The 23,449-nt window shown below is 45.0% G+C and overlaps 1 protein-coding gene and 1 long non-coding RNA gene across 2 annotated transcripts; one reads left to right on the top strand and one right to left on the bottom strand.

The window, feature by feature from the left end:
• Positions 1-1,483: 1,483 nt before the first annotated feature.
• On the top strand, positions 1,484-16,780 carry LOC104601098 (uncharacterized). The gene is made up of 3 exons (XR_735821.3): positions 1,484-1,794; positions 1,887-1,960; positions 16,644-16,780. It is a non-coding gene; the product is annotated as an uncharacterized LOC104601098 (long non-coding RNA).
• Positions 16,398-22,973, bottom strand: LOC104601099 (LOB domain-containing protein 33-like). The gene is made up of 2 exons (XM_010264290.3): positions 17,116-22,973; positions 16,398-17,007 (listed from the first exon to the last, which is right to left on the bottom strand). The coding sequence occupies exons 1-2, from the start codon at positions 17,392-17,394 to the stop codon at positions 16,615-16,617; spliced, it is 672 nt and encodes a 223-aa protein (XP_010262592.1). The 5' UTR covers positions 17,395-22,973; the 3' UTR covers positions 16,398-16,614.
• Positions 22,974-23,449: the final 476 nt, after the last annotated feature.

Genomic DNA, 23,449 nt, shown 5'->3' with positions numbered 1-23,449 from the left:
CGCGAATGGGCCGCACGAGCATTCCTCAAGAAGCTTCTATTTAACAAGCCGTACCAGTCAGACTGGGCCACGTCCCTAACTAACGGCGCAGTCCCTGTTCTTTCGACAGTCTGTGCCCACGTCTCTCAGTAGGCGGAGGCGTGCCTGTCACTTTGAGGACGTGTCACTCACCCGAGTAAGGAGTACGTCCCAACGGCCACCTGCGCAGCCCTGGCAGGTAACGGCTGTGGCAAGGACCCAGCGGCGGTTATGCCCGATCTCGCAAGAGCGCTCCTATAAAATCCCTCAGGGCAGAGGAGAAACTTTTTCTTGAGACCTCTAATCTCTCGAGTATAGTGATAAAGCGCGTCCTCCACTCTTAGCCTTCGTTTCTCTCTTTACTTCCCATACACAGTACTAACTTAAGCAACGGAGTATTCCCACCGGCAAATCCCCGAGAATCCTTCCTTTCATCTTCTCAAGTGCCGCTCGTTGCCAACAAGGAGCCAGTCAGCAGCTAGGTAGGAGTGCCCGGATCGTGCCACATCACCAATTATTTGATTGGAACATGTATGAAATACATAAACTATCAATTGGGAGGGTTGGGTTTAACCTAAACACTATACCCTACCTATACCTGTATTGTTTGTAAAATCCCAAAACCTTTCCCACCCCAAAATTTGATTTCAAAAAAAAAAAAAAACACCCTTTCAAGGTGGTGAAAATTGCCATCCCTAGCTATGAAAAATTGCTTGTTAGCTTACTGGATATAACAAAGATCTGTGATTGAGTTGTCAAGGGTTGGGGGGAGAGCCATTCACGGTTGGCTGTTTTATAAACCATTTGCCTACCAAAAAAATGAAACTACAATTAATTGCCTCAACCTGAACTAGATGCAAAGTTTGCACCCAATTTGGGCTTGCAATTTTGCATTGAAAGCAAAAGGGAATCTAAGATTTAAGGGACAATAATCTCGGGATAAAATATTTCAGCTCTATGTTCCTTAAAATTACTGGAAGTACTTTTTTGCCCTGCTTAGTTCATAACAAATGTGGCCTTATATTCTAATGGATTTGTGTCCAAAATTTTGTAATTATTGTTAAGTAAGAAAGCACATGAAATTTATAACCCCTTGTAGCATTTGGTTTTTGAGAAAATTGTTGAAATTAGGAAAGTTGTGGAGAATAAGAACAAATTTCCCAATTTCATCAATAAATTTCTCAGAGCCAAACACAACCTAAGTTAACTTGTTTCTATATCTTGTATTTGCAAATGAAAGGCTCGACTCCATTGCAGATCTGTCGAATATAATGGAAAACCACAACTGGAATAATTTTCATTTCACTTTGCATCCAAACATTTTGCTAGTGCTTGGAAGAACAGTGTGTTTGGTTCCATTTACATTTATTGAAAAAACGTTGCCACCTCAGTGCCATATCAGCATTTGGGTTAATAAACGTTTCTTGGGTTTAAAATTATTGTTCCGTGCGAGCGTTTATTGAGAAAATGTTGATAAACGTTTTTCATTGGTTTTCGTAAAAGGAGCCATTGGGGGAAGTATCAAATTCTCGCTACCCCCAATGGCTAGTCATTTCACAAAATGCAAGTATGATGTAACACTGATGTGTAATCCGATGTGGCACAGATAGTTTCTGATCCGGTGCATAGTGGATCTACCATTCCACAAGAAAAAAAAAACATTTTGAAACCCTAACCATGAATTAGGGTATCGAACTGAGGTAAGTTAACACCACAGACGATTGGCCTTGCAGGGAGCTTTTCTTTTCATGCATTGACACTGACTAGTGGACGCCGGTAAGTTTGCCGTCGACACCCTGTTAATCCCTCGCCTTGATGCCGACAAGGTGTTTTTTTCTTGACGAATCGTAACATTTTCTCCTTTGCAGCTCTCGTCGGCATAGTGCTTCATATGCCGTTAATCCCTTGCAAATCAATGCTGTTTCTTTTGCCCATTTGAATGGTATGTCCACCGTTCCCCTCCTCTAGACTTTTTTAATTTATTGTGAATGGGGGATACCCAATCTAAACGTTTTTGATTTACTGGGTTGTTCTCTACTTCAATCTTAGATCTGAACCAGTTTGCCGTTTGTATGCTTTCTTAATTAAAAATTAAAAGGCTTTTCTCTTCCAGTCTACTATTTTTATTTAGACTTTAAATGGTCTTACCGTGAGCAAAGAAAAGCATGCATGCAAGATCTTAGATGCAATAAGTGTAATATTTAGTTGGAAGGAATACAAATACAAATGTAAATATGTAGAGTGCAAAACCTTGTATTTTGTATCATTTTGTATATATTTACATTTATATTCTTTTCAAACTGAGCCTAAGATTAATAGAGTGAACCAACCTAAAACCTGAGTTTTTTTTTTTTTCTTTTGGGTCGGGTCTAGTTTATCCTTGGGTAAACCAACCCGGGTTGATTCACATTCAATGTGTTAGAAACATTTTTAATACATTAGATCCAACTAACCCAATGAAGTTTAAATGTCCAACAATGAGGGGTGCGTAAAATAACTTGCCCTCTTTATTGTCTTGGATGAGGTCATGGTGGAGTTAGGTTGCTTTAGTAAAAAGTTCTGATTTTTATCGGTCTTATTCAAAGTTTAAGTAAAAAACCCACTTTCAAAGTTTATTTTCAAGGTGCAAATAAATGTTTTTTTATATAATAATTTTTTGATCAAACTAATATTTTACCAACCAAATATTTTTTCTGGAATCCAAGAATAGAAGAAAATATCAAACAAGGAATACAATGAGATTAGGAGAAAAAAATTGATAATTTGCATATAATATGCATAAATAAATATTGATTTCACACTTTGAAGACCTATACCACATATTTCGACCATTAGATGTGGTTTGCATCATAGATCCACTGTTGGATCTGAAAATCGGTCATTAAATACAGGCACATGTAATTTGGACCATTGGATTGACAAATGACTCCTATACATCAAAGTGAAAGTGTCACACTGAAACACCGATATGGCTATTTCTTGAAACGCGCCACCAAACAGCAAATATGAAAAATGTTTTATTCTGCTGAGTTGTGAAGGGGTGTTTCTTGAAACATCCAAAATAGGCCCAACCAAACAAAGGAAAAACATTTAAAGTGAGTGTTTATTAGATAAACGTTTACCTAATAAACGCCCCTCCAATAAACACATAAGGAACCAAACACATATAATGTACATGCACATTCATTGCATTTAGTACGTGTCTCTCCACTAAATACTTATTGATGTGGCGCGATCCGGGCACTCCTAGCTGGCGGCTGACAGGCTCCTTGCTGGCAACGAGCGGCACCTGAGAAGACGAAAGGAAGGATTCCCGAGGGTTTGCCCAGTGGGAATACTCCGATGCTTAAGTTAGTACTGTGTATGGAAGTAAAGAGGGCAAATGAAAGCTAAGAGTGGAGGTCGCGCTTATCACTATGTTTGAGAGGTTGGAGGTCTTAAGAGAGAGTTTCTCCTCTGCCCTGGGGGCTTTTATAGGAGTGCTCTTGTGAGATCAGGCATAACCGCCACTGGGCTCCTACCGTAGCCGTTACCTGCCAGGTCTGCGCAGGTGATCGTTACAGTGTACTATCCGCTTGGTTGAGTGACACGTCCCAAAGGGGCAGGCATGCCTCCATCTGTCGAGAGACGTGGGCACAGACTGTCGAAAGAACAAGGACTGCGCCGCCAGTCGAGAGACGCAGCGTAGTCTGTTTGGTACGGTCTTGTCAAATGGAAGCTTCCTGAGAGCGTCGCATCACTCAGTCGCAAGCTACCTCGTAGCGAGCTATCCTTGGTGCGAGCTACTTTGCAGCAAGCTCTTTGGGGTACTTTGAGGTGACCCTCATCAAGGTTGGTCTTTGGGGCAGTCTTCTACCTAGGTGCTAGAGCGAGCTGGTTTCCCTAGCTCGCGAGCTGAAATATTCTTGGAGTATTCCCTTATTGGTAGCTCGGGGAACCTGGAGCTCGCGTTGTAGCGAGCCTTTCCTTTACTTTGCCACCGCGTAGCGAACTGCTTTATGAGCCTATCACTTAGCCGTACCGGAACACAATGTTGAGCTGTCGCTTACGCTGAGTCAGCGTCCACGTGTCGTCATTTCATAGGTCAGGTCAAATCATCCTTCATCAATTGCCTCTCACTCCTCGGGCTAAGAGTGCCGCCTTAGTGTGAGGAGTTTATGAAGCGCAATGGACTGATTTGACCGAAATTCAAACTTGATTGACCGTAATAAATGCATTGGCGGGAATCAAGAGATCTTCTGACTTCTTCCGACTTCTCGGATTTTGAAAACGTGCTGAGGTGGCCTTTAATTCCGAATGTCGTGCGGCTTCGACTACCTTAATCGTGGAAGATGTGCCGCCAATCGCCTTCGGTTTTCAGAAGGTGTGCGGTCAGGGCGCCCGCGGGCCATTGGATCTGTTTCGGTCCAGGCCGTCGGTTTAAGAGGGCAAGGGCTATAAATGGGGAGCCCCCCTCAGCCCTACCTCCGTCCACGCCATCTTCCTTTGGATTCTGAGGTTGCGTACTTCGCCTGGTCTACTCGAGTTTCTTAGTCTGCCCCGTTCCGTCTACTCTGGTGAGTCCCGATCGCCGTCAGCCATGTCTGGGTACCCACGCCATACCTACCACAGGGGCGATGGTCAAGATGATGATGATGCTCCCTCGAGCTCGGGGGGAGCCTGGGAGCATATCCCGGAAGCTCGGGAGGCCTCTGGCGACATGGCGTCCACTTCTAGGGTGAGGGATCCTGATACCTTTGGCCCTTCCTTGATGACAGCGGACAGGCTCAGGTCTCTGATCCGCTACTTTCGCCTTCCTGGGGATCTGGTTTACAACCTCCCTACTGGCAACTTCCCTTGGGAGCATGGTCCCAATGACATAGTGATCTTTCAGGAACAGCTCGAGGCTGGCCTGCGTCTTCCTCTGCACCCCTTGATAGTGGAGGTGCTGAACCACTTCAACGTTACTATAGACCAACTTCACCCGAACGCTGTTCGAAACATGGTTGGGACTATATCGTTATGTCACGAGTACTGCCTCCCTCTAGACCTTGACATTTTCACCTCTATCCTTTGTATAAAGAATGTTGCTCCTGGGGTTCCTCCGGAGAGGCGCTTTTACTACCTCTCTCCCCGTCGCGGCTACAAGCTCTTGTACGAGCTGCCGAATAGGATCCCCGCCTGGAAGTGAGACTACTTTGTGGTTCGTAACCCTGAGGGGTGGCCCTTTCCCACCGCTTGGAGGGGCGCCATCCAGGACCCCGGGGCCGAGCTGGACCCTGAGACTCGGAAAACGATGTTGTCCTGGGTGTCGGTAGGCTTCCTTTGCTCGGACTACTTGGCCGAGGAGAAGCTCATGCAGGCAGGCTTGAGCCCGGGTAGGTTGGCCTTTTAGGTTGCGTAGTGTCTTGTGACTTGTGTACACATGCATTTTGCTTCCTGTTGGACTGATATCTTGTGGTCTTTTGGCAGCCATCATGTCTAGTGCCGATTCGCGTCGCCTTCTCTCGGGCAGCCAGAGACGCCAGGTGAAGAGGACGCGCCCCGACCGGACCCCTCCTTCGGGAAGCACTGAGTTCGGGTCTGCCAAGTCGGTCCTGCCCTCTCCTCCGCCCGAGGTTCCGATGCCCCCTCCTCCGCCTAAGTTTCCGATACCCCCTCCTGAGGGGACTAGCGGGGTCAACCTTGGGGGAAGCGAGCCCTCTCTGCTGGGGGAGGCCCCCTTTAACCCCCTTCAGCCCCGTCCTTACCCCCGGTTCCCAGTGGGAAACTGGGAATGGGTAAACGATTATCTGGTAGCTCGCTGGAGGAGTCGGAAGGCGATCAGTAATGACGAGATAGCTCAGTGGGGAAACATGGAGCCCGGGGATCTCTTTGCGTTTGCTTCTGCCCACTTCATGGTGGTGAGTGATCTTTTTCCCTCTTCCTCTCTTGTTTTGCCCTTTTCCGCTGTCTTCTGATCTTTCTTTTTCGCCGATAGGTAAATTCTGCCATCCATGCCATGGCTCTCCAGACGCGCATCCATCGCGTCGACGCCCTCAACCAGTGTGCTGCCAACCAGAAGCTCCAGGTCGAGCTCGACCGGATCCGGGGCGAGCTCCATCACACCCGTAAGGGGAGCGAGTCTCAGGAGCTGCTTGTCCACGACCAGGAGGCTCAAATCGCTCGGCTTACTGAAGAGAGCGCACGCTACAGGGAGGAATCGTCGAGGATGGCGGGGGAGAGGGAGCTCCTCAGGCAACAGGTGCGGGACTTGGAGTCCACTCTTCTGAACCGGACCCGAATCTTTGACCAGATGGTGGAGCCTGAGCGAGAGAGAGTAGTCTGGGATTTTAAGGACTCCCAGGAATTTCATGACCTCCAGGCGGAGTATGGCTCGGGTTCGTACCGCTCAGGGTTCAAGCTTTGCCGGTGGCTGGTTCGGAAGAAGTTCTCCAGGCTTAACCTCGACGGCATTACCATGAAAGGTTTGTCCCTTGAGACAACAGACCAAGCGGACGAAGAGGAGCCTGACTCTCCGGAGGATGAGGAGGCGGATCCTTGAGGTGGCGTTTCTTTGGGCTTCTGTGGCTTCCGGGTGCCGTGAACCCTGTCTTTCACCAGTTATTTCGGTTGGGCGGTTGTGCCCTGTGCTGATCGAACATTTCCCAAGCTGCTTAGCTCAGTTGCTGCACTTGTTATTTTCTTTTGCTGCAATTGTTTGTTGTTTTGTTGTTTTGTTTTTTGTTTTTTTTTTGACATTGAAAATTTTTTCCTTCTTCTGAGTATGATGAACTCCTTTTGTTTTCGCTAAAGTGGTCTCATCATTTGGGTTATTTGAAGTTACCTACCCAAAGTAGGGCTCTTCGGTAGGCGTTTTCCCTATCTGTCACGTTTAGGGCTTCCATGGCATACCGCGAAGTGATTGCTACATACGTCCGAACTGAGCATTGGTTGGTTATCCCTTAGTTCGACCGACGTGTCGAGACGAGCTATGCTTGGTAGGGTTTGAACCCGAGCTGCTTACGCCTTTAATATTTCATACTTTGCCTTCGCCATTGAGGCAGTTTTCTTCACGCCGAGGTCTTTGTTAGCTCGGTGTTTTGGCCCTTAGGCTTAGGGAGCGGCTCATGGCCTACTCGCTTCTTACAGATAATATTGCCTCAAATTGACAATATTCCATGCTCGAGGTACTTGTTTCCCTTCGAGGGTCTCGAGCTCGTATGTTCCTTCCCCGAGCACTCGTTTTACTCGGTAAGGGCCTTCCCAATTGGACCCAAGTTTTCCAGTGCCGGGTTCAGGTACCATAACTTTACGAAGGGCCAGGTCGCCAACGCGGAGGTTCCGCTTCTTGACCCTGGCGTTGTAGTACCGAGCTACTCTCTGTTGGTAGGCTGCGGTCCTAATGTATGCGAGATCCCTTACTTCGTCAAGTAGGTCAAGGTTGGTGCGTAGCTCATCCTCGTTTGTTTGATCACTGTATGCTTTTAGGTGCAACGTAGGTACTTCGATCTCTGCGGGGATCACTGCTTCGGTGCCGTAGGTGAGATTGAAGGGTGTTTCTCCCGTGGCGGTTTTCTCCGTGGTCCGGTAGGCCCATAGGACACTGGGTAGTTCATCTGCCCACAATCCTTTAGTTCGATCCAGCCATGCCTTTAGTCCGCGGAGGATGGCTCTGTTCGTGACTTCTGCCTAGCCATTTGCCTGAGGGTGCGCGACTGAAGTAAAGTTCTGTTGGATCCCCATGTCTCGGCACCAGTCTTGAAATTTGATGTCCTCGAATTGTTTGCCGTTGTTGGAGATCAATACTCGAGGTAATCCGAAGTGGCATACGATGTTCTTCCAAAAGAAGTTTTGGACATTTCAGGCTGTTATTGTTACGAGGGGTTCGACTTCTACCCACTTGGTAAAATAGTCCATTGCTACCACTAAGAACTTCCTTCCGCCCGTTGCTGGTGGGAATGGTCCGAGTAGATCAATGCCCCACTGTGCAAAGGGCTACGGACTGGGAGGTATTTGAGGTCAGCAGCGGGTTGGTGGTGAACATTGGCATGTCTTTGGCATTTATCACATTTTCTAATGAGTTCGATGGCATCTGCCATCATCGTTGGCCAATTGTACCCTTGTCGAAGCGCTTTCTAGGCAAGGGCCCTGCCCCCCAAGTGTCCGCCACACAGACCCTCATGGGCGTCGCGGAGTACAAGTTCGGCTTCGGAAGGTCGCAAGCAACGCAGGTAGGGGAGTGTGTAGGATCTCCTGTATAGCCACTCGTCTATCATGACGTATTTAGCTGTTTGATGTTGCACCCTTCTAGCTGCATTACGCTCTGCAGGGAGGGTCCCGTGTAACAAGAAGCTCATGAGTGGGTCAATCCAACTCGGCTTTGCTTGAACGACGGGAGCGACCTCCTCTGCCCCCCCGAGAATGCTAGGTCGAGACAGGTCCTCTATGTACACGGTTCTCATGGTGATGTCGCTAGTGCTGGCTAACTTGGACAAGGCATCGGCCTCGGCGTTCTTCAACCTAGGGATCTGTCTGATGAAGTGTGACTGGAAGTTGAGCAGGGCCTCTCTGGCTTTGGCTAAATAGGCAACCATGGTCGGCTCGCGAGCTTCATACTTTCCCGTGACCTGGTTGACCACGAGCTGGGAGTCACTATAGATAACGATGTGCTTGGCTTTTACTTCTCTGGCTAAGGCTAGTCCGGCTATCAACGCCTCGTATTCTACTTCATTGTTAGACGCCTCGAACTCAAAGCGTAGTGCGTATTCTAGTTTCATGCCGCTCGGGCCGTGCAGAACTATTCCGGCACCGCTGCCCTGTTGGTTCGAGGAGCCATCTACGTGAAGCATCCAGGGCTCCTCATTCCAGCTCGCGACTGGCCAAGCTAGGAGAGGTGCCACACTGGCTACTACTTCACGGGGTTCGGACTCAACCGACCTGGGAGCTTCGGGCTCACCCGAGGTGGGAGCCTCGCGCTCAACCGGTCTGGGAACTTCGGAGCTGAATGTGCATTCGGCTATAAAATCTGCTAAGGCTTGGGCCTTAATGGAAGTTTGCGGCTTGTACTGGAGGTCGTACTCGCTGAGCTCAATGGCCCACTTCGTCAATCGACCAGAGACCTCGGGCTTAAGCAATACTTGCCTCAGAGGTTTGTCGGTAAGAACGATAACAATATGAGCTTGGAAGTACGAGCGGAGCTTTCGAGCTGCAATTATCAATGCGTATGCCAGCTTTTCCATCTCTGGGTATCTCGTTTATGCTCCCTGCAATACTTTACTAACATAATAGATGGGTCGTTGGACCCGATCTATTTCCTTTATTAGTACCGAACTGACCACCTCATCGCTTGCCGAGAGGTAGAGTTCTAAAACATCGCCCTCATCGGGCTGGGTTAGGGTCGGCACGCTAGTAAGGTATTCCTTGAGCTTGTCAAACGCGAGCTGGCAATCTTGGATCCATTCGAACCCTTTGCTCTTAATTGCTTTAAAGAATGGCAAATAGCGGTCTACCGACTTAGACATGAAACGACTTAGGGCGGCTATGCGGCCATTCAACCTCTGAACCTCCTTCGGCTTCCGGGACGGTTTCATGTCTAAGGTGGCCTTAACCTTATCCGGGTTGGCTTTAATGCCTCGCCGGTTAACGATGTATCCTAGGAACGTACCAGAGGTTACACCGAATACACACTTGTTTGGATTCAATTTCATATTGAACTTACGCAAAATTCCAAAAACAGAATGCAAGTCTTGTATTAATTCATGTGAGAATTGGGTTTTGACGACCATATCATCTACATAACATTCTACTTTTCTACCGATTAACGGCGCAAACAATTTATTTACAAGCCTTTGAAAGGTTGCTCCTGCGTTTTTCAACCCGAAGGGCATAACCTTGTAACAGTACAGACCGAATTCAGTGATGAAGGCAGTCTTTTCTTCGTCCGCCGGGTCCATCTTGATCTGGTTATAGCCTGAGTAGGCGTCCAAGAAACTTAGCAACTCATGCCCTGAGGTCGCGTCCACCAAACGGTCGATTTTGGGGAGTGGGAAGCAGTCTTTTAGGCAAGCCCGGTTCAGGTCGGTGTAGTCGACGCACATGCGCCACTTGCCATTGGCCTTCTTTACCAGGATGGGGTTGGCTACCTAGCTTGGGTAGTGGACTTCTCTTATGAGGTCCGCCGCGAGGAGCTTCTCGACTTCCTCATCGATCGCTTTCCACCGTTCCGGGGCTAGGTTGCGTTTCTTCTGTCTAACGGGCCTAACTACAGGATCGGTGTTCAGCTTGTGAGTTATGAGTTCGGGGTCTATACCGGGCATTTCTGCCGCGGACCATGCAAAAATATCTAAATTTTGAAGTAAAAAACTTACCAGTTCGGATCGTAGGGGCTCCTAAACGGAGGCGCCAATCTGGAGCGTCCGAGCTGGATCTATTGTTGAGGTCGGGACCACGACTGTTTCTTCCATGGGCGTGGCTCGTTCTTTGCCTTGCTCCGTGGGTCGTTCCAGTTCAAGGTAATCGGTCACCTTGGTTTTCCCCTTTAGGGCGGCAACGTAGCACTTGCGGGACACGAGCTGGTCGCTCCGCGCCACTCCCACACCGGTTTATTGGGAACTTCATAGCCAAGTGGTAAGTGGAGACCACCGCCCATAAGACATGGGTGATCGGCCGACCTACTATGGCATTGTAAGTAGAGGGGGTCGCTACCACTAGAAAGTTGTGTTTGAATCTGACTACACAAGGCCATGTGCCGATCTCTACAGGTACTGTTATTTTCCCAAGGGGCCGGACTTCCTCTCCGCTGAAGCCTACCAAAAGAGTGTCTGTGGGCTTCAGGTCGCTTTTCTGTAACTGGAGCTGGTCAAATGTGGCTTTGAAGAGTATGTCGGCCGAGCTGCCCGAGTCGACGAGTATGCGCCTAACCTCGAATTCGTTGATTCTCAGCTTTATTACGAGCGCGTTGTCGTGGGGGTAATGGACCCCTAACGCATCGTCTTCTGTGAAGAAAATTGGCTCTTCCGTTCTTGGCCGCATTGGGGGGTTCTGCTCCTCCCGGGTGACCTCGCGAACCGACGTCCGAGCTGCCGCTGAGGTGCACCCTGCAACGATTGAACCTCCCACTATCATGTGGATGGTTCCGCGAACTGGCCTCTCCTCTAGAGGTTGTCTCTGTGGTTGTTCGGCCGGCCTGCTACTGGACTCGGGAGCGTCTTTACCGTGCTCCCCTTGACGACCTGTTCTGTTACTATTATTGTTGTTATTATTATTTTGTACAAAGTTTCTCAAATATCCGTGACGGATGAGCTCTTCTATCTCGTCGCGGAGGTTTTTACAACTTTCGGTGTTGTGCCCGTGGTCTTTATGAAAACTGCAATACAGACTCTTATTTCTTTCACTGGGATTCCCCCTCAGACGGGGCGGCCATTTCACGTACGGGGCGTCCTTGATTGCCATCAGGATTTCGGCCCGCTTTGCGTTCAGTGGGGTGTAGTTAGCTCGGTCTGGTGCGGGAGCTCGGAACAACTGAACCGGCTTTGCTCCCCGAACTATCTCCTTTTTTCTTCGGGTGTCCTCTTGACTGGAAGGTTCCCCTTCTCTCTTTCTTTTTTCGGGTGCGCCCTCACCCTTCTGGTTGATCTCCTCTTCAGTGGCTATGAACTTATCCGCGAGCTTTATAAATTCGGTTATAGTCACGGGTTGGTTGACGACCATGTGCCACTTGAACTCTTTGTGCTTTACGCCCTTCTTGGCCGCTGCTAGGTGTACGACGGGGTCCAGGCGTGGTATCTGCATACAAGCGTCGTTGAACTGCTTGATATAACTTCAGATGGACTCTCCCTCTCTTTGGGCTACGTTGAAGATGCTTTCTTCAGTCCGTGGGCACCGCTTGCTGGTGACAAAGTGGGACGTGAAGGCTTGTGCGAACTGCTCCCAACTTCTTATCGACCCGGGTGCCAGGTTCTGGTACCACGTGCGGGCTGCTCCCCTGAAAGTAGTGGAGAAGGCCACACACATGCATGACTCACTGGCTCGTGCCAGGTGCATTTGTGACTGAAAGGCATCTACATGATCATTCGGGTCAAACGACCCGTCATACTTGTCAAGAGGGGGAAGCTTGAAATCCTTGGGCATCGGGACTGCCAAGAGTTCGAAAGACAGGGGGGACGGAACTGAGAGGAGAGGAGCCTTAGCTTCGGCCGAGCCTACCTCTTCTTTGCCCATGGGCTCGGGCAAACCGCGGGTGACAGATCGGCAAGCTCGGCGGCGGTGTCTCTGCTTCTCGGTGGGCTCGGCGTTCGTGCTGCTCACCTCCGTGCTATCTAGAATGGTTTGGGCCGGGAGTAGCCCGGTCTGCTGGTGATGGCTGTGGACAGAAGGGACCTGCCTGGAGTTTGTTGCCAGGATCTCAAACCGGTTTTCAAGGATCGGGGTTCCGAACTTCGACTATCGAGGCGACGTTGACCTGCCAGGCTGGGGCCCTCCTGACCTGTCCACCTGTGGCGAGATCGGGGTAGCCGGTCTCTCCCGTCTGCCGTGGGGGGAGGCCTGGATTTTCGGGAGATTTTGGGGGGCCTCTCCTCGGCTAGAGTGCTTGCTCTGGCGGCGAGATTTGGCTTGCTGCGAGGCCAGGTGCTGAGGCTGGAGCTGAGGCTGTTGAAGCTGGGGTTGGGGCAGCTGGGGGAACTGCTGCTGATACTGGTACTGGGAGACCTGGTGCAGCATGTGTTGTTGATAGAGCTGAAGTTGTTGGAACTGTTGCATTTGGGCCTGCATGGCCTTCATGCACTGCATCAGATCTTCCAGTTGGTTCGGGCTGGCCGCTGGGGGCACGACCGAGGGTTCGATGAACATCGTTCCGACTGTAGCGGGGAGTGGGGCGATGACAGGTGCCATTGTGAGAGGCACGCTCAAGTTGGGGATTCCGTCCGCTGAGAAGGGGACGGTGAACTGTCCGATACAGACAGCAGGAGACTGGGGCTGTTCCCTGGAGTTATCCATTTCTGTGCTTTGTCTAACGTTGCTAGAAGAAGCCATGAACGTTGGATTGTTTCAAGGAAGAAGAAGAAACTGATAGAGTTTGGAGGGAAAGGCTTTTTGAAGTGTTTCCCACAAACGGCGCCAAATGATGTGGCGCGATCCGGGCACTCCTAGCTGGCAACGAGCGGCACCTGAGAAGACGAAAGGAAGGATTCCCGGGGGTTTGCCCGGTGGGAATACTCCGATGCTTAAGTTAGTACTGTGTATGGAAGTAAAGAGGGCAAATGAAAGCTAAGAGTGGAGGTCGCGCTTATCACTATATTCGAGAGGTTGGAGGTCTCAAGAGAGAGTTTCTCCTCTGCCCTGGGGGCTTTTATAGGAGCGCTCCTGCGAGATCGGGCATAACCGCCACTGGGCTCCTGCCGCAGCCGTTACCTGCCAGGTCTGCGCAGGTGATCGTTACAGTGTACTATCCGCTTGGTTGAGTGACACGTCCCAAAGGGGCAGGCACGCCTCCACCTGTCGAGAGACGTGGGCACAGACTGTCGAAAGAACAAGGACTGCGCCGCCAGTCGAGAGATGCAGCGCAGTCTGTTCGGTATGGTCTTGTCAGATGGAAGCTTCCTGAGAGCGTCGCATCACTCAGTCGCAAGCTACCTCGTAGCGAGCTATCCTTGGCACGAGCTACTTTGCAGCAAGCTCTTTGGGGTACTTCGAGGTGATCCTCATCAAGGTTGGTCTTTGGGGCAGTCTTCTGCCCAGGTGCTAGAGCGAGCTGGTTTCCCTAGCTCGCGAGTTGAAATATTATTGTAGTATTCCCTTATTGGTAGCTCGGGGAACCTGGAGCTCGCGTTGTAGCGAGCCTCTCCTTTACCTTGCCACCGCGTAGCGGGCTGCTTTATGAGCCTATCACTTAGCCGTACCGGAACACAATGTTGAGATGTCTTTTACGCTGAGTTAGCGTCCACGTGTCGCCGTTTCATAGGTCGAGTCAAATCATCCTTCATCACTTATTGAATTAATTCATATTATGGTTTTGCTGGAGAAAGAGCTACAGCTTTCCTACATTCACAGAATGTTGCACATATACTTGCCATGTGGCATCCTTTGATTGCAGGGAATCTACAACCATTGTTGTTAATTTATAGTTTAGTTGGATGGTTGGTTTAAAGGCACACACAACTTAATTGAAAGGGGACTGGATCTAGTAGGCACAATATAATAAGCACGTTCAATGAGCACTTGATAAATATTTTGACAATCGCCAAAAGTGGTTTTTAATCGTTTTTAGGGTGGGGTATTTTAAGGAATAGGCGTTAAAATATTTTCTAAGTGCTCACTTAACATACTTACAACATTGTGCCTATTTGATCCAAACTGATTAAAAAGAGTAAAGAATTTTTGAAGAAAAGTAAAGATGCAATTAGTTTGTTTGGTAACTTAGCAAGTCAACTCACAAGTCGTTAACTAATAATAAATAGGATAAATTTCTTAAACTATCTTATGGTTTAGCTAATTGACTAAATCTACCTTACTGTTTACATATTGTCTTAAGATACCCTCAAGTTTTCTGACAACTGACTAAATCCTCCCCTAGGGTTAGTTTTCCGTCACATTGTGTCACATATAATATCATGTGACTGATACTTTTTTTCAGAAATTCCAAAAATACCCTTTGTTTGTGAGGTTCATGTCTTCTGCGATCACGACCATAGCCACCACCACCACGGCTATATCCACCACTGTCACAACACTACCATAGCCGCCTCCATTGCCATAACCACCACCACTGTTGCGGAATCCTTTGTCCCCACCATCTTCCTTTGGACTATGCCTGGTTGACAATGATGTTTCGGCTGGTCTCACTATCACTAATGATCTTTGATTCCAGAATTTCGTCGAAAAAATGATGATGGGCGCTGGAGAGTTTTGGTTGGGCATAGGAGAGGAATCAAAGGGATGACCCTTCTTTATAGGAGCTGAAAGAAGAGAGAGACCACCGCCAGTAGCAAAGGCGGTATGCTCTCAGACTGAAACAGGGGAGGTGAGATCGATGGGGGGAAGAAGAAGAGAGAGAGAGAGATGGAACACTTAACCAAGGCTTAAGGAGGGGCATGAAGGAGCCAAAGTTGGTGAAAATTGAAATCCACTTCTTTGGTTTCAACTTTCAATATAATTGGATTGACAGTTCGGCAAGAGCAGAAGAACAAAGTGAAGACAAAGGAGAAGAGACTACAAGAGAAGCCCATAATCCTTCCTTCCCGCCAGCTGCCACTTACTCGCCAACACACTTCCTTCCAAAATCCCAGCTTCTGTTTCTCCATCTCTCCGATTTTAGATCTTCCTTTTCGTTTATGTACCCACCTTATCGTACACACTATTGCTCAATTTTAATGGCAAAGAGAACATAGCAAAGCCAGAGAAACACTGCAAACATTAGTAATTCTAATATCATCAATAACGAACCCACAAGAGTGAAACGAACGAGGAATAGAAAGGGAGAGGGAAAACCGTCCACTGTCAGGACTCAGGAGGTGAAATCATGCATTGTTCTCAGACTAGTAATTTCAGGCAAACTGAAATACCAACTGTCAACTATCGGCTAGAATCCTTGAGCAAAGACTAGCAGCCCTCTCCAGAGACTGAAATACCAACGTAACTGTCTACTGTCTGCTTCCTCTAAACTGAAATACCAGCCGTAGGGACTGAAAGCCCTCTCGAGTGACTTGATCATTGGTGGCTCATGTGAGACCATTCGGCACCTCCTCTTCCTTCGACATCCCATACAAGTATAGGAAGCCACTGGCTTTTCTGGAGGTGCAAGCGGTGGAGGATTTCTTTACCAGAGAGAGACGGAGAACCTACCTATAGGATGAGGTACACATTCGGATCCATGGACTTTCCTCCCTGTGCATGATAATAACTGAGGAACAACGATTATCCTTGTATAAATGCATGGAAGTTTAAGAAACCCTTTGTTTGTTTGTAATGCAATTTAATTTGCACTAGTATAAATGCATGGAAGTGCAAATAGAAAAATGAAAATTCTGCTCCATTTTTATTTTGAATTTTACTTTAGTTAATTTCGGGCTTTATTTTATTTCATCTCCGATGCAAACAAACAAAACAAGACAAAATCTGAAACAAAAATGGTTCAGTATCTGCACTGATGAAATCATTTGCACCCCCAAACTTTTGCATCAGTATAAATGAAATTGTACCGCAAACAAACAAGGCCTTGAATAAAAAACCCACGTACGACATGCAACTATGCAAGCTAAACTTGGAGATGAGCATGGAGTGACCGACCTAACGGCCGGACTCAACCGTGTTAGAAGTGAGTTGCAACAAAACGAAAAGTCCTATAAACCTGAAATACAGTCACGATGACTTGAACGAGCTCCGGGTTGACCCAACGAGTTAAATACATATGACTGCACAGATTTAGAATTGTGAGATATACATTAATTATACTCGGACTGAATTGAAGGATGACTGAGTTCTGAGCTTAAGTAAAGGATGAGTTAGAAAAAAAAAAGTAATTTCTTTCTCGATTGATTCTCTGGGAACATAACAAAGCACCATGCTGGTCCATTTAAATTAATCTCCGACTTTAGGTCTGAGAATAGATTACTTGTTTAAAGGTCGATCGTATTCTGCTTAAGTGGCATTTCCAAACCATGGGTCAGTGGGCAGGATCTCTTGTTGCATTCCCATTGAGAGAATTCTTTCCAAGGCATCTGGCGAAGTTGCAGAGTGGCAGTAGGAGGAGCTTTGGTTATCCAGCATATACAGAGGAGGAAGCTGTGCGTTCATTTCATCATTATCAAGCATCAAAGTGCTAGTGGCGTTCACTGCGGCATTGGATGGATGATGAAGAGGCTGCTGGTTAAGACAATACTGTGCGTCCATGGGATCTCGTTGCGAAGAAAATTGAAACCAGTAATCGGGTTCACTGGTTGCCTGCTGAGAACTTTGGTGACTAACAGCATCATTGGCAAGATTTGCTACTTGATTCTCGAGAAACTCTATCTCCTCTTGGAGATTTACCACCTGCAATTTGTATTGATGTTTCATTTGTCGAGTAAAAGGTTTAAATTAATAATTAAAGAAAGAGAAGCAAAACTGCACTTGTATTAATGATGATAAAAATAAAAAAACCTGCTGTTGAAGTGCAAGGATATGTGCAACACAGCCATATATGGGATCTCGCATACGAGCCAGTGCTTCGTAGGAGATGGTGATGGCTGCTTCACTTCGGTTGTGGACGGGAAGGTGAGATAGTAGCTTGGACACATTGCTGGCTCCAAACACCTTGTGAATCGCAGCAAAATGATTTGCTCCCTGCTCGTAACAGAAGTAAGGAGCAAACACACATCCATTGCTGCACTTTCTCCTCAAGAACTTGCATGCTCCACATGATGATCCAACTCCTGTCATTCTTCTTACCTAGCTAGCTACGAGAGAATTTTGCCTCTTTGGCTCTTTGCTTGGTTTACAAATTAGCTAGGCTCAGGCTGACTTGATTAGGAGAAGGAGAGGTTGTGATTTTTGATTTATAACCATTCCTTATAAGAGTTAAAAAAGGGCCAGCCTTGAAATGTTAAAAGCTCCTTTTTGCTGCCAAAAGGCATTCCTGCTTTAGTTTAAAAGTTCTCCTGGGTCTCCTGGGTGGCCTACACAGTCATTCTCAAAACGGGTAAGCTTTCCTAATTCATGTCTTGATAGTGCTTCTTCATTGAGATTCCTCACAAACAAGAGGACTCCGTGGAAGGCGACCTAATAATCCTCTTTTATGAGTTTGAGTTTAATTGGCACTCTCAAATATATATGAGAATTTATATATTATTCAGAATTAGTCATCTAAGCTCTACATGAACAATATATTGCCATCCCCTAGCAAAGTACAAGGCTTCTTTTCCCCTTAATTTATTTGGTAATCATAACAGAGTTCATGCTGCCTAAGAAATGAACAAGCATGTCCTGTTCCGCCTGTAAAGTCTAAACAACGAAAAAAAAAAAACAGAAACCGGCCTATAGCTGGTGGAGACTAGAATTAATGTTAACTAGTTGCTACAGCAAAGCAAAGCATAATTATGGAAGATGATTAGCTACACTTTCAGTCTTGAGATCTCTCGAGTCGCTCGTTCTGAGTGGAATTCAATTAAGGATTTCAAAAAGGAGCTCAAGTGAGACTGAATTACATTTTGAAAGCTCACATTCATTGGGATTGGGTTAATTCATGCTTCAGACCTTCAGTTGTTTCTTAAGTTATTAACTCCTTAAAATTCGTATTCTGTTGTGCAATCATTCAAGCTAAAATGACATAGATTGGATTATGCCACGTCTTACGCTTCTCCTAGGTGCATGGAGGCAGAAATCCTGCTCCTTTAGCTAACTAAAAACAAAACATTCTACTGTCGTATACAACTTTCCTAGTCAGGGATTGGATGAAGAGGGGATGGCTCATGATCTACTCTGCGTCTAGGAACAAGTTCATTCCTCATAATTCTTCACTTTAAATTGTAATTTAATAAGGTGGAGCTGTTGGGCACTTTTTAATGGGTTGGTGGTCATGGTGATGGATCCACTCCTGTATTCCCAGCACAGTAAAAGAAGAAATAAAAAAAAAAGGGTCCCGGAGGTTTATTCAATTCATTGGGGAGGCGAGGCGAGGCGAGGAGGGTTCTGATCTACTTCTCCATGGCCATTAACAACAGTTTCCGAGTACCCAAAAGATTGCACATCCACTTCATTAAATGCTTTGGAGGACACAAACCCATCTCAAAATAAAGGAGAAAGAGAGAATAAAAAGAAGTGAAAGAGAGGGACAAAATGCCATTTCACTAATTGGATTTCTTTCTTTCTGTCATCTCAGAAAACTTTGAACCTTTTATATTGACTTGAAAAGCATGTGGATGGAGTGTTTTTGAACTGGAGGAACCTTTCGAGTTTAACGATGAAAATGTCCTTCTCCATCATTCCTAAAAAAACAGAACAAGAGAGAGAAAAGGCGAAACGGAAAAGGTCCCTTCTTCATCTGTAATAAGAATGTGCAATATATCATTTGTTATTAACATTTGCACGCATTTAGTGCTTGTGCATGAATCTAACACCTTACTTGTGGTCTCTTTGCCTTACCACAAATAAAAAAAAAAGGACAGATGAAAAAAATCCTTGCCTTCTTTAATGGCAACAACATGATGTTTGCTAAATTATGGTTGCGATTAAACACAGTGTGAATGGATATGTGGGAAAAAGCTTGTCTTAGTCCAAGTACATACAAAACCAAACAAAGAACGGATGAGTAGATTTTGAGAGAAAATAGGGCTAATAAGCATTGAACTGATCGAAAGAAATCAGTTTAAGCTATGCAGATTACTTTTGATCTTTATCATTCGAATGGAGTCAATCATTGCCCATCAAAAGCAACGGTCCGGCAAGGCTGAATTCTGTCGCAGGAAGAGAATAATTGGGCAGAGATGATCTGACAGCCAACTTCTATAACCCCAGAGCCACTTGGAGCCACGTGTGATGAAGACATGATAAGGACGAACTAGGGATCTGGTTTTTGTGTTGTTCATGTCAGATGTCAAATTGGTGATGTGAGTGGGCTTGCCTGGAGATGATGGGCACTTCTGTCAACCTGGATAAAACTGGCCCATCTTGGGTTATGTCACTATAGACATCTAAGACATAGTACAGATTCTGCAGCATCACTAACAGAGACCTTTCACCTGTTTGGATACAATTCTTCTCTTCCCCTTGCTCATTAAGCCATCTAAAGGAGACTTGAACCTGGCTTCAATAACAACCAGAATGAAAAAGCTTTGGACAATATTTTACAATTACTGTGATTGGTCACTCAGTGGGTTCCATTTTTTAGGGGCTTCTTTTTCTAATTTTTGTCTTTAGTCCCTTCTTTCCTGGGCAAAGGGTTGACCTGCCTGATACTTCATTTCCAACTTCAAAACTTAAAGTTGCACCAGGCGGGTTGCAGTCCCTGCAGAAGCACAAACTGAGCACCACCAACCCCCTCTGTATTTCCATCTCCAGTGGCCCAAGCTTCGGATTTCTGAATCAGTCTTTTTATAGAATTTGCTGACAATTTAAGCCATGTATATATATATATATATCAAAGGGGTACAACACAAAGGAAGATAATGCAATGACTTTGTATAAGGCCATAAAGTTTATTTGTGGCTCTGAAGGGGGCCTTACGACTATCACCAATCCTTTATCCAAGGAGTAAAAGAAAAGAAAAAGATAAAAGACTCCAAAGCTGAAATAACTGCAAGTATGCACTTGATACAGAGCATGTTGAGGGGGACCCAACTTTTAGGGATGATCACGTGGGAGTGAAAAGTCATGCTGTGTAAAATGTGTGAGCCACAAAATTAAGAAGCTAACATATTCCTTAGTGTCTCAATTTTTGCACCAGTAAGTTTTGAACATACTTAGTGTTTTTTCTGTTAAGTTATGAACATGTTAGGGCTGGTTCAGACAGTTACCCCAGCATGATCATTCCTGCATTATCATCAGGATAAGGCCACAGTTGATACCAATACCATCATTATTGCTAACTGTCTAAACATCAACACGTAGTCCCTCTGTGAAGAGCTGACATTACTTAGACTTCTGATTGGATTGGAAGGGAAATAGTTTCCTCAATTATTAGTTATTTATGTTGGAGATTTGGAGGACATCAAGTGGCCAGAGTAGGGAGCACAGAGAAAGAGCAACATAGGCAGAAGGGTTATTTCAATGACAAGCATAATTTCCCTGACATCTATTAAAACCAGTAGCATTTATAGATAAAAATAGACAAAGACATTTGAATTAAGATATTGTAAATTGCATTGGTAATATTGGCAGTTTGGCACTAAGGGCACCATTCTAAGTTAGATAATTTGCATTGATATTCTTCTCTGCTTTATAATAATTTCATTCTTTTCTTCTTTTTGGTTGAGAGAGCAGCATAACAGCCATAACAGCTAAACGAAGCTTACGTTATACCATATAAGGGAGTCTAGCTTTTATACTTTATATTTTCTGTATAGGTAGGGGATGCCTCCATTATTTCTATGAAAAAAAGTGAAACATAGCTTTACTTTTCACTATGCTGTGCAACTTAGGGAATTGAATGGGCATTGAAGGATCAATAAAGGAAGATGCATGGATCAGCAGACAAAATGATTTTTGGATGAATATCATTGAATCTCTTTAGATGTATAATTTCTGTGAGATGCATTACCATGGTTATCTTTTGTATGCTTTTCTGAAAATATACATGAAAACAGTAAAAGAAGGCCATACATATCATGAGTGAGCAGTGGCTAGCATTAATAATAGAACCAACCTAGGTAAACAATGAAAAATGATCTCCTAGCAAAAAAAAAAAAGGAAAGAAAGAATGTTAAAAAAGATCAGTTCATTTGGATGACAGAAAATATTTTCTTCCTCTCTTTCTACTGCATTAGCACACACTACCGTTGTCGATCCTGTCATTAGGTTTAGTTAGAGGTCACAAATGATATATGAATACTGGATGGAGTAGAGTGTTGAGGGCTATATATGACTATCTCCTAGATTTAAGACATTAGATGCAGATTCTAGAAATATTAAATTCTTTAATCATCATCATCATCATTTAAGCCTTGTCCCAACTATATGGAAATATTAAATCCTTTAATATATGTCCAACAATTGGTGTCAGCAACAAAACAGCTTATTTCTCATGTCACAAAGCTGTAACACCATGCAAAAAAAAAAAAAATGAAAAAAAGCTATAACACTATGGTTTGCAGAATTAAGAGCCCACAGCTCCACACTGCTGGGGATAGTGAGACCACTTGAACAGCAAGGAAACTGCCAATATTCAGGTTTATATAAAACTAATAGGGAAGAGAAAAATGGATGAACACAAATAAACTCAATTTGGCTTCTATAGGGAATTAGGACTTACGAATGCTGAACTGTAGAATAAATAACTCCACATTTTCAAGTCAATGATCTTTTTTTTTTTGATAAGTATTTTCGAGTCAATGATCTTAACTCACCCAAATAAGGTTTTAGGGCACTGATGTAAATTTTAATAAAATAATAGGATTGTGAAATTTGATATTAAACTTTACCATGATATTCCAATTTGACTGTAAGGGCAGTCTACAAATGCCATACATCATACATGTGATGTTAATCAATATGGTTGGAACCAGGGGTAAAAGTGACACCAAGAAAAAGCCAATTATTTTAAATCAATCCCAAGGGAGGGAATGACAACAACTATATTTCATTCTTTTAATTCATGTAGAAAAAACAAATGTCAAGAAAAAAAAATACTTTAAATGGTGTCAAAATTTATCCTATCTTCTTCATATTGATCACAGCAGACTGCTAATGGGACCCATCAAGTGATGGTTCCTCAATCCCTTACCTATGTGCCCCACCCCATATATACTGCTATATTGTTGTCAGCCTCCAATAACCAATCCCAGATATACTTTGGAACTTATTCATATAGGAATTCCATATATGGTTGCACTCAATGCAGTCTGTTCAATGGAAGGATGTCCATTGTGGCTCTTTAGATGACTTCTAGAAGATCAATCACTCACATCATGCAAACTGCTCCATTCAGCATCAGACGTTTTGTAGGAATGGTCATGACTATTAACAATGGCATTGTATCAATCTAGGGTCTTATACAGTTTATATTAAAAATTATCATCTTATAACAACTTTTATCCTACTTTCTGAGGTCATTTATGATGTTCTAATGTTATTATAATGACACATATGTTTTAATTTCCATCAAACAGTTTTGTGTTGGGCACATTGAATTTTTGAAAAGGGGGCACACCACTAATCAATATTTAGAGATTACTTGAATTGAAGGACAGAATACTGTCTATATACTAGTTACTTTATCATCTTATAACAACTGTTATCCTGCTTTCTGAGGTCATTTTCGGTGTTCAAATGTTATTATAATGACACATGCTTTAATTTTCATCAAACAGTTTTGTGTTGGGCACATTGAATTTTTGAAAAGGGGGCACACCACTAATCAATATTTAGAGATTACTTGAATTGAAGGACAGAATACTGTCTATATACTAGTTACTTTAAATATGGGTATCTTTTGTTTCTTCACAACTGATGTGCCTGTCTATTAAGATGGGCTGTGTCCAAATCAGCACTATAAATTGAATCAAGAACATGGCGTGTATCATATTTTAGCAAACAATAGTAAAAACTCCATTATGACAAAATTAACTGCCATAATGATGTATCATGCTCAAGATTTACCATGTGGAATGGGAACTAATTTCTTTAAAGGAGATAATTTTCTCACTGTCTAGCTCTTCACAGCCTCTGAAATTCTTCAGTGCAACAGTTCCACTACCTTGAGTAAAGGTATAATGTGCTATAACCTATAAAGCAATCTACACACTTTCCAAAATGTTACCTTGATGTAAACAGGCAAAGCAAT

The sequence above is a fragment of the Nelumbo nucifera genome, chromosome 2 (assembly GCF_055504915.1).
Source record: "Nelumbo nucifera cultivar China Antique chromosome 2, China Antique-T2T, whole genome shotgun sequence".
Classification (NCBI taxonomy): domain Eukaryota; kingdom Viridiplantae; phylum Streptophyta; class Magnoliopsida; order Proteales; family Nelumbonaceae; genus Nelumbo; species Nelumbo nucifera.
The sequence above is the reverse complement of the archived record's forward strand: the minus strand, read 5'-3'. Positions and strand labels throughout refer to the sequence as shown.

Excerpts from the sequence above, each read along its gene's own strand:
- LOC104601099 (XM_010264290.3), bottom strand. The coding sequence starts at position 17,394 with ATGACAGGAGTTGGATCATCATGTGGAGCATGCAAGTTCTTGAGGAGA. Across the intron at positions 17,008-17,115 it reads TCCTTGCACTTCAACAGCAG|GTGGTAAATCTCCAAGAGGA; the intron begins GTTTTTTTATTT and ends TACAAATTGCAG.